Below are 14,051 nucleotides of genomic sequence, written 5' to 3'. Positions count from 1 at the left end.
CAGCACCAGCATCTCAGTTTACCACAATTTCCTCTGTCCATGAACCCCTGAATCTGCAGCCTTATCTAAAGGGGAAAACATTAATTACCAAAAGCTAAACTAAACAAGTAAGTTTTCAGTCTAGACTTAAAGATTGAGACTGTGTCTGAGTCCCGAACATATTCGGGGAGATTATTCCAGAGTTGAGGCGCTTTATAAGAGAAGTAAGTAACGATGAGAGAGAGTAAAGTCTTGGTTATTTAGCTAACAGGCTAACCGCTAACACCCTCATCAGTGCAACAGTGTTTCAAAGGATCAAATCATACACATTTGTCACATCCGACATTTCATATTTATGAAACACCATCCTTGTTCGAAGATACCGGTTAAATGAATAGGAGTGAATGGGAGAGGCATTGGATGAAAAAATTACAAATAAATGAGTGCGGGTCAGCATGATTGTGGATTAGAGACCAAAAGAATACATGTTGTTTGGTGGTTGTCAGACAAAGAGTTCTTCTAGGAACAAAAAAGAATAGGAGTGAATAAGAGTAATGAGAGATGAAAGTAAAATTAGAGAGATAAAAGTAAAAACAAGTTAAAAAGGTTAAAAAAGACTTGTTCTTGGAAAACCATGCATTAGATTGAATGGATGTAGACGAATATAAATTGGATAACAATGTAGTTGAAAAGCAATGTGCCACTTTAAAAAAGCAAAATCCAATATGATAATTTAGCCTGCATTAACATATAAATCCAAGAATATATGTGTTTAAGCCTACATGCAGTATAGGATTCATACTGAGGTACAATGTTTGTTTCACTGTTTGAGCATCATGTACTTTTTACACCGCGTTTTAAATTATTTTGCAAATTGGATTTAAGTGTCATAAAGATCATTTTTTTTGTTCCTTAATTAAACTCATGGATGGTATTGTGTCTCAGGGCTCAGTTTGCCAGGTGAGGCCAATTAAAGGAAGACTACTTAAGAAGCATGTTCCACATTATTAAGCACACCACAGGTTTCAAGCAACATGGGAAAGAAAAAGGATCTCTTTGCTGCGGAAACCATTAAATAGTGCAATGCCTCGGACAAGGTATGAAAACATTAGATATTTTACAAAAGCTTAAGCGTGATCATCGTACTGTGAAGAGATTTTTGGGTGATTCAGAGCACAGACGGGTTTCTGCAGAAAAAAAGAGTCCCGCGAACCTCAAGCTGTAGGATCCTTTAAAGTCTTGCTGTGGTGCATGAACCCACTATTCGGCTTCCTCTAACCAGAGCTCACAAGCAGAAACGGTTGCAGTGAACCAGACATACATGAAGACTCATTTCCAAACAGTCTTGTTTACTGATGAGTGTCGTGCAGCCCTGGATGGATTTGGAATGCAGTGATGTATTGATATTTTTGGAGTAATTCTTTATTTATTAGGTTATCAACACAAAAGTTTTCATTATCATAGAGAATCAGCCCATCTTGCAGTCGGCTTACAAACCTGAGCTAACACTACATGATGATACCTGATAAAGTCTGAACATTTAGCATTTACCACCATCATGTTTTAACTACCTAAGATTGATTCAGACATGCAAACAGGCAGACGCTAAAGTTACTGTGAAGACTGGATTGTTTTAGCTTGTCATGTCAGACCTTAATTATGTGTTGGAAGTTACATATAAAACCAGAAGAACAAACAGTTAAACAGTGTAAGGAAGAGTTTATTTGCCCGAATTGGGATTATTATGATCATTAAAATGACAAACAAAAGTTTTTGGACAGATTGACTTTTGTTAATGCCTTAAAAGAGTCCTTTCTTATTTTGAAAAGGATGAATTATTAAGATACATATGTGATTGACAAGTTGATCCCACATCGGTTGAAAAAGGTAAAGACAAGTGAATGAACTGTACATAGGTATCGACGTGTGTCATAAGTGTTGTTTTTCAACCTGCGTATAGAAACCTTACAAACCTCTTTTCTGTTCATCCAAAGCACTTTCAGAACTTAACCTTTGAGAGCTTTGTGAGTGAATCTGGCCACAAAAGCAGAACCATTTGCAAGCATTTGCAAATTTCTTGAGATATCAATACCTTGTAACCGTAGAACTGCCAAGAAGCTATAGGTATGTGCAAACTCACCACAAACTTATTGCCCAGCAGCAGCAGGTTGTAACAAGTTTGAGGGAGTGGTTAAAGTTTGCACCACATAGCATTAGCTGTTATCTTATCTATTTGTTCATCACGTGTAAAGTTAGTATGAGCCAATCATGCGATTGCTATGCGTTTCATGTCAGCAGTGTAATTAAAGTGCATCATGTGCAAAGCCCCCTCACTCCTCATCAGAGGAAACCAGAGACCTCAAACACCTACAATATTTCATCTCAGTTTTATCTTTGAGCCTTATGGGCTAGGTTCATCATCCAGTTATGTAAGTACCTGTTCTTTGTATGTGTACTTGTTGAAATTTTTAAACAGGGTAGATCATCATTTTAAATTATTAAATTATGTATTTATTGCATGCATAGTCAATTTTGATATCTTGTTCTTACATGGGGAAAAAATGCATCCGCTTATCTTTCCAGCTAATTCTTGTGCAAATGCTTCTAAGAAAAGGAATCACATGTTTCCCACATTTAAATTTATTTTTAACAGGGTGTAAATATTTTTTTTGTATTGTTAAATTATGTATGTATTGCATTCAAAGTCAATTTTGATATCTTGTTCTTACATGGAGAAAAAATGCAACCGCTCACCTTTCCATCTAATTCTTGCGCATATGTTTCTAAGAATAGGACTCACATGTATTACACATTTTTCTGACTAATTTTTGTTATTGACATTTGATCACCCAAGATAGAAAATGGTACAGAAAATACGATTTGCACAAAAGAAGTGATGTACGTCACATGTGGTTTATGCATGACAGACGGCTGGCTACATAGTCAATACCTTTGTGACATTTCTGCATTTTCCTCTTTATCCTCAGCACCAGCAAGACTGCTCAAGTTGTGTTTAACAATGGCGTCGAACAGCACTGATATTCCTCTGCATATGACATTAAGCAGGTGAGAACATTTACAAATCAATATACAAGCTAATTTAAGGGGCTCCAATGGAAGTAGTATGATTAAATGTTGTACAGTCAAATCTCTTGTAGGAATAATGCTGAGCCTGTATTTAAAGGGGATAGTTCTCTAATATGCCACTTTGTTTAACATTTATTTGATGTAAACCCTTTGTGTGTGTTTGTTTTTTTTTCTTCAAGTTTCTCCACAACTGAATCTTCGTTTCAGAAAGGGAATGATTCTGCCAGTAATATTACTGACAGGTAAGGGCTACACAATGCTTATTGTCATGAAACTGGATTAGTAAACCGAATTGTTTAGAAGGCCTGAACCTACATTTATTATAATTAAAATAGACAAATAGGCTAACACTGTTCTTTAGCAATATCAAATTTAATCAACACTTATTTTGTTTTTATTGTTTTCAGCAATGACTACTCAACTTATTACGATGGAAATTATGATGGCACTGAACCCTGTGATTATGGAAGCCACGGGAGCCGTTTCCTGCCCTTGCTCTATTCTCTATTCTTTTTGGTGGGCTTCTTTGGAAATACGCTCGTGGTGTGGGTCATCATGATGGGTGCTCAGCTGAAAAGCATGACCGACGTGTGCCTTCTGAACTTGGCTGTAGCCGACCTGCTCCTGGTTATGTCTCTCCCCTTTCTGGCCTACTACGCCGCCAACCATTGGATTTTTGGGCAAGTTTGTTGCACCGTGGTACTCGGCATGTACTACGTGGGGTTCTATGGCAGCATCTTCTTCATTGTACTGATGAGCATCGACAGGTACTTGGCTGTAGTCCACGCTGTCTATGCTCTAAGGATCCGAACAAAGGCATATGGGATTGTGGCCAGCCTGATCATCTGGATCATGGCTTTCTCAGCGTCTTTCCCTGAGCTGATTTACATTAAGGTTGAAAATAAGGTCGAATCACTTTGCACTGCATATCCAAACATATCCGATCATCATTTCTTGAGAACCTTTGGCCTATTTAAAATCAACGTTGTTGGCCTGCTGATTCCACTGATGATTGTGGGATTCTGCTACACAATGGTGCTGAGAAGGCTCCTCAAGATCCGCTCCCGCAAAAGATTTGCCATTCGCCTGGTTGTCCTGGTTATGGTGGTGTTCTTCTGCTGCTGGACACCCTACAACATCGCAGCATTCATCAAAGGTCTGGAATTGAAGCATGTCATAAATCATCATTGTGAGACCAGCAAGAGTATTCAGTTGGCTCTACAGATCACCGAGGCCATTGCGTACTCACACAGCTGCCTGAATCCCTTCCTCTACGTGTTTGTTGGAGAGAAGTTTAAGAGGCATCTCATCAAGCTCCTGCGCCTGACACCTTGCATCAAGCTGAAGTTCATGACGAGCTACCTGTCCCAGGCTGTAGGCTCTGTGTATTCGCAGACTACCAGCGTGGACGAGCGCTCTACTGCCATGTAAATGAAGCAGGCACAAAACTCTTGAACGAATATGAAATATACAATAAAGTATCTATCTATCTATCTATCTATCTATCTATCATTCTGAAGTATTAATTTTGTGATAATCTTGAATGTCTTGATGTTTTATGTGATAGTGTCACACAGTTGCAGATTTGAAGCCACAGTTTACTGATTTGAAAAGAGTTTAAGAGGGTGGAGTTTCAGCCAGAGTGTCAGGCGCGAAAAACTGTCCGATTCGAAAGTTCTGAAACACACGTCGGTGAACAACTGAAGGAGAACGGCGGCAACCCCGCCCACCACCACCCCCCCCGCCCTTGAACAACTGAAGAACTGCGTGCAAACCTAACCCCCCAAGAGGTAAGAGGTAAAAGGTAAACAGGTAGGTAGGTAACAGGTAACAGAACTAACCATGTGACCTGTGTTGAGATTATTTCTGATAGCTGGTTAAAAAGACTCCTCTCCGAATCAAAACACACAGATTAAAGCCACCGTGTGATTAATAAACTGCAGCGGTGTGAGTCAGTTATCTTAACTTTGGAATTAGTTCGATTGGGAGTCAAGGTTTAAGAAAAAAAAATAAACTATGTATGTAATGTTCATCTTGCCCTGATGTGCCTGATCAGCTAATCACTATTTAATTAGCAAATTGTGTTTATTAATTTAGTATTGCAGGACTTACTGTAAGCTATAGTGAACGAAAAAACTAGTGATCTAGAAACTGGATTTTGTGAATAGCCAGAATTTAGTACTATATTTTATGTTGGCAGTTTAAAGCAGTTTCCTAACCCTGGTCTCTGCCCTAAAATGTGTGTTTTTCACCAGATTCAACTGATCAGCTAATAAACATCCTTTACTGAGTTTACCTGTTAAAATCCCTTAGCCCCCTATTGAGCATAAATCATTATGTATATCCAGTAGTGTTTTATACACATCATACCACCACTTACTTTATTAAGTGACTTTAAAGCAGAGAAAACAGTGGGTACATGCAGTAGAATGTGTAGGAACAGGGTTGAGAAACACAACTCTAACCTGACTTCTGTTTATTTGTAGTTCACAGTAAGACCATGTCCTAAGTAAATAGAGGGATTCCAGGCGAATCCAAATGTTTTTTTCTGATGTCTAATATTATTATTTGACTTCTGTCAAAAATCTCCATGAAGCGTCAAGTTACATTCTTTTTTCAAAAAAGGACACCTTCGTAAGTGCTTTCAGTAAAAAAAAATAAAAACGCAGATGATAACATATCAGTTTTTGTCATATATGTATATAATTTCATGCATATTTAAATGTAATGTGGAGTAACATGTTTAGGTTGTAAAGTCACCTTTACTTGGATGTAACTAATTATAAACAGAATACAGAAAAATTTATTCTTTGATTCTTTGATTAAACGTAATTCCACAAATGTTGTTTTAAGACACTGTAGGGTGGGCTTCGGCTCATATTAGCAAATGTGTCCCCCCCCCCTGATATCAAACCCGCTCCTACGCCCTTGTGCGGGCATCAGGGAGCCGTTATTGATATGTGGTAGACTCCCGCAACTTTCAGGAGACTTTGGATGTCCGGGAAGACATTATATACATATACATATTTTATATACATAACTGTTTGTGCAATAGCTAAAATATGGGATGTACTTGAGTTAAATTGGTGCTTCAAATAGCAACTAAGTCTTGAATCATGCTCCTCAACGACTTGCAAATAAACTCTGACATACTGCGCTCCCACATTGTAGTCTAACGTAGAGAGTAAACTAAGATAGTCCAGATATTTACTTTGTAGTTACAACTGTACTTGATGAAAAATTTCATTGAGAGTTTAATTCAATTTAATGAGAATTTCCTCTGTTGATTAAATTATGTCACAGTATTTTATTTCTTTATTTTAATATGTAGTGCTATTAGTTTAGTTTTTCTTTTTATCAATAATTGAACTTAAAAATAACTTATTTGAAAGTTCCAGTGTGAACACCGGGTTAGCAGCTGACCTCTCACACACAAGACCTCAGCCTCCACAGGAAGTAGAGCTGACTCTGCCAACTCTTGTACGGGCTGTGTATAACATTACACTTTCTGTTTGATTCATATTTAAAACAGAAGTTGGGCGACACTTTTTCTAACCAAGAATTATTTCCTCATTGACGCTCGTGAAGGAAAGAGAAATGCAAGGGTCATGATGAAAATAATTCTTTGCAAATCTTTAGTCTTTTGAAATATATTCTGTACAACATTCTCTACTCTTTGTAAAAAAAATATATATTCTGTAATAATTCAATTTTATACAGTTAATCAAGATCAGTGGAGCATCTGAATGAAAGCGCAGCGAAAGTTCTACTAAAGACTCCAATGCTACGTCACCTAATTACCTATCCAATCAGCTGTTCCCTTCTGCCTTTAAATAAGATCACTCATTCAGTACCTTTGCTGCCTTTCAGACGCTGATGGTCTTTCTCACCCTCCTCCTTCCCCACCGCCTCCAGGTTGGTCCCGTTTGGTTGCCCGGGGGTTGGCTCCGCCCATGTCTCCAATGTACGACAGGATCTGCAGAGCCCAGATGTATCAAGTCCTGGGCCGATGACGGGGCCTACGCCAAAGACTCTACTAGAAGACTGTTTCATTATAACCTCTTCATATACGTATCTTTGTTTTGCTAAATATGTTAAAACATTAAATCGTGCAACTGACAACATTTCTTCCAGAGTCGTAATAGTAGAACTGATGTTCTGCATGTCTAAACATGACCTTGCACTCACATTTCACCCTCTGACACTGAAATGATCTCTCTGTTTTGAACAGATCAGTGTAGTGCTGAACAGCCATGCACAAATGTCAGACACTCTGTGCAATGTTATTTGCAAAAGCAGTGCAAGTCCCGGGTTTACGTGGAAACAATCCCATCAAATTCTGGGAATTTAAACTGAAAAATGATCAAATACAAAGTTTAGTTAGTTTACAGACTAAATGAATACTGCACACATGTTTATGTCAGTCAAAAAGTAAATGTTAAAGCATCAGTCTAATGAATAAAAAAATAAACACAGCTAATCAGTATTTTACCGTTAAGCTATCACACAGATAGAACCCTCATCAGTGCAACAGTGTTTCAAAGGATCAAATCATACACATTTGTCACATCAGACATTTCATATTTATGAAACACCATCCTTGTTTGAAGATACCGGTTAAATGAATAGGAGTAAATGGGAGAGGCATTGGATGAAAAAAATACAAATAAATGAGTGCGGGTCAGCATGATTGTGGATTAGAGACCAAAAGAATACATGTTGTTTGGTGGTTGTCAGACAAAGAGTTCTTCTAGGAACAAAAAAGAATAGGAGTGAATAAGAGTAATGAGAGATGAAAGTAAAATTAGAGAGATAAAAGTAAAAACAAGTTAAAAAGGTTAAAAAAGACTTGTTCTTGGACCCTGCCAGTTTTTTTTTTTTTTTTTTTTTACGAAAACCATGCATCATTCAACCATGATTGAATGGATGTAGACGAATATAAATTGGATAACAATGTAGTTGAAAAGCAATGTGCCACTTTAAAAAAGCAAAATGCAATATGATAATTTAGCCTGCATTAACATATAAATCCAAGTATATATGTGTTTAAGCCTACATGCAGTATAGGATTCATACCGAGGTACAATGTTTGTTTCACAGTTTGAGCATCATGTACTTTTTACACCGCGTTTTAAATTATTTTGCAAATTGGATTTAAGTGTCATAAATATCATTTTTTTTGTTCCTTAATTAAACTCATGGATGGTATTGTGTCTCAGGGCTCAGTTTGCCAGGTGAGGCCAATTAAAGGGAGACTACTTAAGAAGCATGTTCCACATTATTAAGCACACCACAGGTTTCAAGCAACATGGGAAAGAAAAAGGATCTCTTTGCTGCGGAAACCATTAAATAGTGCAATGCCTCGGACAAGGTATGAAAACATTAGATATTTTACAAAAGCTTAAGCGTGATCATCGTACTGTGAAGAGATTTTTAGCTGATTCAGAGCACAGACGGGTTTGTGCAGAAAAAAAGAGTCCCGCGAACCTCAAGCTGTAGGATCCTTTAAAGTCTTGCTGTGGTGCATGAACCCACTATTCGGCCTCCCCTAACCAGAGCTCACAAGCAGAAACGGTTGCAGTGAACCAGACATACATGAAGACTCATTTCCAAACATTGTTTACTGATGAGTGTCGTGCAACCCTGGATGGTCCAGATAGATGGAGAAGTGGATGGTTGGTGGATGGCCACCATGTCCCAACAAGGCTGCGACATCAGCAAGGAGGTGGGCGGGGTCATGTTTTGGGCCGGAATGAAGGTGTGAAAATTACCTCAGCAAAGTATATAGAGCTTCTGACTGACCACTTTCTTCCATGGTACAAAAAGAAGAATCGTGCCTGCAAAGAATACCGCTGTATCATTGGCTGCAATGGACATAAAAGGAGAGAAACTTATGGTGTGGCTCCATCTTCCCCTGGCCTAAACCCTATAGAGAACATCTGGAGTATCATCAAGCTAAAAATCTATGAGGGTGGGAGGCAGTTCACATCAAAACAGCAGCTCTTGTAGGCTGTTCTGACATCATGCAAAAAAATTCAAGCAGAAACTCTCCAAAAACAAAAAATTGTTAAGGTGATATTAAAGTTCCTATGTAAACATGTTACTTGGCCGGTTAGGATGTTTTTGATTAAAATAGCTTTTGATTTCAGTAAATGTGACCACTTAATGCTGCAAATTCAACAAATGACTATTTTCAGTTCTTTACAACCTATAAAATGTTTTGAAACTCTGCTGTGCATAATCATTTGAAACAGTGCATTGTGAGTTTTGAAGAATATACTGTTATCACTGGGAGGTTTGTTCAATAAAATTCTATTTATACTCTAACTGGGGATGACTTTTATTATACTGACTGTCATTTGCATTGACCATTTAGAAAAATCAGGGAAAAATATAATTTGCATAATAATTCGGAATGCAGTGATGTATTGATGTTTTGGAGTAATTCTTTATTTAATAGGCTATCAATACAAAAGTTTTCAATATCCTAGATAATCAGTCCATCTTGGTTTAATATATACAGAAGTCTGTCAGCTATATTACTTACAAATTGGTGTTCTTCAGTCCCAGTCCTGGCGTCCCCCCGCTCAGCAAATTTTAGAGGATTTCTCCCAATGCAACTCTGAAAGTGATTGTTTATAAGCTGATTAGTTAAATTAGATGAAAGTAAAACCATAGAAAGTAAAGCCATACATTTGCAAACTATTGCCTGTTATTGATGTTACAACTGAATCCTATGAATCTTAAAATTCACAACAAACTAGAACTAGTTTGACCCTCCATCCACCCCGAATCTACACCTGTGAACGAGACTGTGAAAGACTAAATTTGAAAGTATGTGAGATGAGAAAGAGATTAAAGGTTGGAAACTAGTCCTGAGAATGAATTGTAAGAGATGAGTGTACAGCACGTGCTCTCTCACAGCCCGAGGTCTTTCAGATTTGTGCACTGCGTAAAACCGAAAAGAAGTCTCTATGGGCCGGCATACAAACCTGAGCTAACACTACATGATGATACCTGATAAAGTCTGAACATTTAGCATTTACCACCATCATGTTTTAACTACCTAAGATTCATTCAGACATGCAAACAGGCAGACGCTAAAGTTACTGTACAGACTGGATTGTTTTAGCTTGTCATGTCAGACCTTAATTATATGTTGGCAGTACCAAATAAAATCAGAAGAACAAACAGTTAAACAGTGTAAGGAAGAGTTTATTTGCCCGAATTGGGATTATTATGATCATTAAAATGACAAAAGATTGACTTTTGTTAATGCCTTCAAAGAGTCCTTTCTTATTTTGTTGAAAAAGGTAAAGACAAGTGAATGAACTGTACATAGGTATCGACGTGTGTCATAAGTGTTGTTTTTCAACCTGCGTATAGAAACCTTACAAACCTCTTTTCTGTTCATCCAAAGCACTTTCAGAACTTAACCTTTGAGAGCTTTGTGAGTGAATCCGGCCACAAAAGCAGAACCATTTGCAAGCATATGCAAATTTCTTGAGATATCAATACCTTGCAACCGTAGAACTGCCAAGAAGCTATAGGTATGTGCAAACTCACCACAAACTTATTGCCCAGCAGCAGCAGGTTGTAACAAGTTTGAGTGAGTGGTTAAAGTTTGCAGCTTAAACTGCACCACATAGCATTAGCTGTTAGCTTTTCTATTTTTTCATCACGTGTAAAGTTAGCATGAGCCAATCATGCGATTGCTATGCGTTTCATGTCAGCAGTGTAATTAAAGTGCATCATTTGCAAAGCCCCCTCACTCCTCATCAGAGGAAGTGTCAAAACCAGAGACCTCAAACACCTACAATATTTCATCTCAGTTTTATCTTTGAGCCTTACGGGCTAGGTTCATCATCCAGTTATGTAAGTACCTGTTCTTTGTATGTGTACTTGTTGAAATTTTTAAACAGGGTAGATCATTATTTTAAATTGTTAAATTATGTATTTATTGCATGCATAGTCAATTTTGATATCTTGTTCTTACATGGGGAAAAAATGCATCCGCTTATCTTTCCAGCTAATTCTTGCACAAATGCTTCTAAGAATAGGAATCACATGTTTCCCACATTTAAATTTATTTTTAACAGGGTGTAAATATTTTTTTTAATTGTTAAATTATGTATGTATTGCATGCAAAGTCAATTTTGACATCTTGTTCTTACATGGAGAAAAAAATGCAACCGCTCACCTTTCCATCTAATTCTTGCTCATATGTTTCTAAGAATAGGACTCACATGTATTACACATTTTTCTGACTAATTTTTGTTATTGACATTTGATCACCCAAGATAGAAAATGGTACAGAAAATACGATTTGCACAAAAGAAGTGACGTACGTCACATGTGGTTTATGCATGACAGACGGCTGGCTACATAGTCAATACCTTTGTGACATTTCTGCATTTTCCTCTTTATCCTCAGCACCAGCAAGACTGCTCAAGTTGTGTTTGACAATGGCGTCGAACAGCACTGATATTCCTCTGCATATGACATTAAGCAGGTGAGAACATTTACAAATCAATATACAAGCTAATTTAAGGGGCTCCAATGGAAGTAGTATGATTAAATGTTGTACAGTCAAATCTCTTGTAGGAATAATGCTGAGCTTGTATTTAAAGGGGATAGTTCTCTAATATGCCACTTTGTTTAACATTTATTTTATGTAAACCCTTTGTGTTTTTTTTTTCAAGTTTCTCCACAACTGAATCTTTGTTTCAGAAAGGGAATGATTCTGCCAGTAATATTACTGAAAGGTAAGGGCTACACGATGCTTATTGTCATGAAACTGCATTAGTAAACCGAATTGTTTTAAAGGCCTAAACCTATATTTATCATCATTAAAAAATAGATCAATATGCTAACGCTGTTCCGGAGCAATATCAAAATTAATCAACACTTATTTTGTTTTTATTGTTTTCAGCTATGACTACACAACTTATTACACTGATGATTTTCCTGACACTGAACCCTGTGAGTATGGAAGCCACGGGAGCCGTTTCCTGCCCTTGCTCTATTCTCTATTCTTTTTGGTGGGCTTCTTTGGAAATACGCTCGTGGTGTGGGTCATCATGGTGGGCGCTAAGCTGAAAAGCATGACCGACGTGTGCCTTCTGAACCTGGCTGTAGCCGACCTGCTGCTGGTCATGTCTCTCCCCTTTCTGGCCTACTACGCCGCCAACCATTGGATTTTTGGGCAAGTCTGTTGCACCGTGGTACTCGGCATGTACTACGTGGGGTTCTATGGCAGCATCTTCTTCATTGTACTGATGAGCATCGACAGGTACTTGGCTGTAGTCCTCGCTGTCTATGCTTTAAGGATCCGAACAAAGACATATGGAATTGTGGCCAGCCTGATCATCTGGATCATGGCTGTCTCAGCGTCTTTCCCTGAGCTGATTTACATTAAGGTTGAAAACATCAATAACGAATCACTTTGCACTGCATATCCAAAAATTACCAGTCATTCCTTGAGAACCTTTGGCCTATTTAAAATCAACGTTTTCGGCCTGCTGATTCCACTGATGATTGTGGGATACTGCTACACAATGGTGCTGAGAAGGCTCCTCAAGATCCGCTCCCCCAAAAGATTTGCCATTCGCCTGGTTGTCCTGGTTATGGTGGTGTTCTTCTGCTGCTGGACACCCTACAACATCGCAGCATTCATCAAAGGTCTGGAATTAAAGGATCTCATAAATCAAGATTGTGAGACCAGCAAGAGTATTCAGTTGGCTCTACAGATCACCGAGGCCATTGCGTACTCACACAGCTGCCTGAATCCCTTCCTCTACGTGTTTGTTGGAGAGAAGTTTAAGAGGCATCTCATCAAGCTCCTGCGCCTGACACCTTGCATCAAGCTGAAGTTCATGACGAGCTACCTGTCCCAGGCTGTAGGCTCTGTGTATTCGCAGACTACCAGCGTGGACGAGCGCTCTACTGCCATGTAAATGAAGCAGGCACAGAACTCTTGAACGAATACGAAATCTCATTTTACAAGTCGGGTACCGCTGTGAATTATATGCTGTAATTTTCTGTTTTCAGATATAAGCATGCTTGTATTTACAGTTTATTTCTTAGGCAATCCTTCATTCTGTTACATTAATCATTCTGAAGTATTAATTTTGTGATAATCTTGTGATAATGTCTTGATGTTTTATGTGATAGTTTCACACAGTTGCAGATTTGAAGCCACAGTTTACTGATTTGAAAAGAGTTTAAGATAAAGCTTACTGAAAAATCTTTATGTATGTGATGTAAATAGCTTGTAAATAAAGATAGATGTAAAAATATTCAGAACCAGTTCTCAAGAATTGAATATGTCCACCATGTCAGGTATTAAGGCAAGGGTGCTTATTCCAGAACCTAGAGGTAAACTTGGTAGATCTGGTAGATCTCAGGACCAGAAATCAGCACCCCTAGATTATAGGAACTGTACCAAGATGGCATGATGCATGAGTCTCACATGGCTGATGTATGGGAGACTTGGGAATCTGGGGTGGTAGCTCAAATGGCATGCGTCTTGGTTCAATTCCCATATTACACTCAGCAACCAGCATTGTTTTGGCACAAATGGCTTGGGCCAATTTCAGTATTATACTCTGCAAACATAGTTGTTTTGGCACAATCGGCTTCAGCTGATTCACACTTTATATTCTGCAACCAGGGTTTTGGCACAAATGGCTCGGGCAGATTCCCACATTATACTCAGCAACCGGAGTGTTGAAACAAATTGTTCCAAAATGGGAACTAAGCATTTGGGCCAGAGCTAGGCCTAGATTCAAACTGGACTGTTGCAGTTTAGGCTTGGTGTGCAGTATTGGCCAGGTGATTTTTGCTTTTGGTTATGGAGCAGAAAATTTAGATCCTAATGACTGAATAAAAACAAGAAAATTGTTTTTTTTTTCATTATTCAAAACCAGAAACTTGTATCAGGCTCTGAATTGTGAATCTAGGTCAGAGGCTCAACCACAGCCCCC

General features: G+C 38.2%; 2 protein-coding genes across 2 annotated transcripts; both read left to right on the top strand.

Moving 5' to 3' along the window:
- Nucleotides 1-2,220: 2,220 nt before the first annotated feature.
- On the top strand, nucleotides 2,221-7,190 carry LOC111193414 (C-C chemokine receptor type 5-like). The gene is made up of 4 exons (XM_049480603.1): nucleotides 2,221-2,408; nucleotides 2,967-3,045; nucleotides 3,246-3,308; nucleotides 3,474-7,190. Exons 2-4 carry the CDS (start codon nucleotides 2,999-3,001, stop codon nucleotides 4,495-4,497), a joined length of 1,134 nt encoding a protein of 377 aa, XP_049336560.1. The 5' UTR covers nucleotides 2,221-2,408; nucleotides 2,967-2,998; the 3' UTR covers nucleotides 4,498-7,190.
- Nucleotides 7,191-10,861: 3,671 nt separating this feature from the next.
- Nucleotides 10,862-13,364, top strand: LOC111193413 (C-C chemokine receptor type 4). Its single transcript, XM_022674127.2, has 4 exons — nucleotides 10,862-10,941; nucleotides 11,500-11,578; nucleotides 11,769-11,831; nucleotides 11,999-13,364. The coding sequence occupies exons 2-4, from the start codon at nucleotides 11,532-11,534 to the stop codon at nucleotides 13,020-13,022; spliced, it is 1,134 nt and encodes a 377-aa protein (XP_022529848.2). The 5' UTR covers nucleotides 10,862-10,941; nucleotides 11,500-11,531; the 3' UTR covers nucleotides 13,023-13,364.
- The last annotated feature ends 687 nt before the right edge of the window (nucleotides 13,365-14,051 follow it).

Source organism: Astyanax mexicanus, chromosome 6 (assembly GCF_023375975.1).
Source record: "Astyanax mexicanus isolate ESR-SI-001 chromosome 6, AstMex3_surface, whole genome shotgun sequence".
Classification (NCBI taxonomy): Eukaryota; Metazoa; Chordata; class Actinopteri; order Characiformes; family Acestrorhamphidae; genus Astyanax; species Astyanax mexicanus.
Note: the sequence above shows the minus strand (reverse complement) of the source record. Positions and strands in the feature narration are given on the sequence as shown.

What these genes read in the sequence shown, in the direction of transcription:
- LOC111193414 (XM_049480603.1), top strand. Translation starts at nt 2,999, where the DNA reads ATGGCGTCGAACAGCACTGATATTCCTCTGCATATGACATTAAGCAG. An exon ending in CTGCATATGACATTAAGCAG is followed by an intron (nt 3,046 to 3,245) that starts GTGAGAACATTT and finishes TTTTTCTTCAAG; the next exon opens with TTTCTCCACAACTGAATCTT. An exon ending in GCCAGTAATATTACTGACAG is followed by an intron (nt 3,309 to 3,473) that starts GTAAGGGCTACA and finishes TATTGTTTTCAG; the next exon opens with CAATGACTACTCAACTTATT.
- LOC111193413 (XM_022674127.2), top strand. Translation starts at nt 11,532, where the DNA reads ATGGCGTCGAACAGCACTGATATTCCTCTGCATATGACATTAAGCAG. An exon ending in CTGCATATGACATTAAGCAG is followed by an intron (nt 11,579 to 11,768) that starts GTGAGAACATTT and finishes TTTTTTTTCAAG; the next exon opens with TTTCTCCACAACTGAATCTT. An exon ending in GCCAGTAATATTACTGAAAG is followed by an intron (nt 11,832 to 11,998) that starts GTAAGGGCTACA and finishes TATTGTTTTCAG; the next exon opens with CTATGACTACACAACTTATT.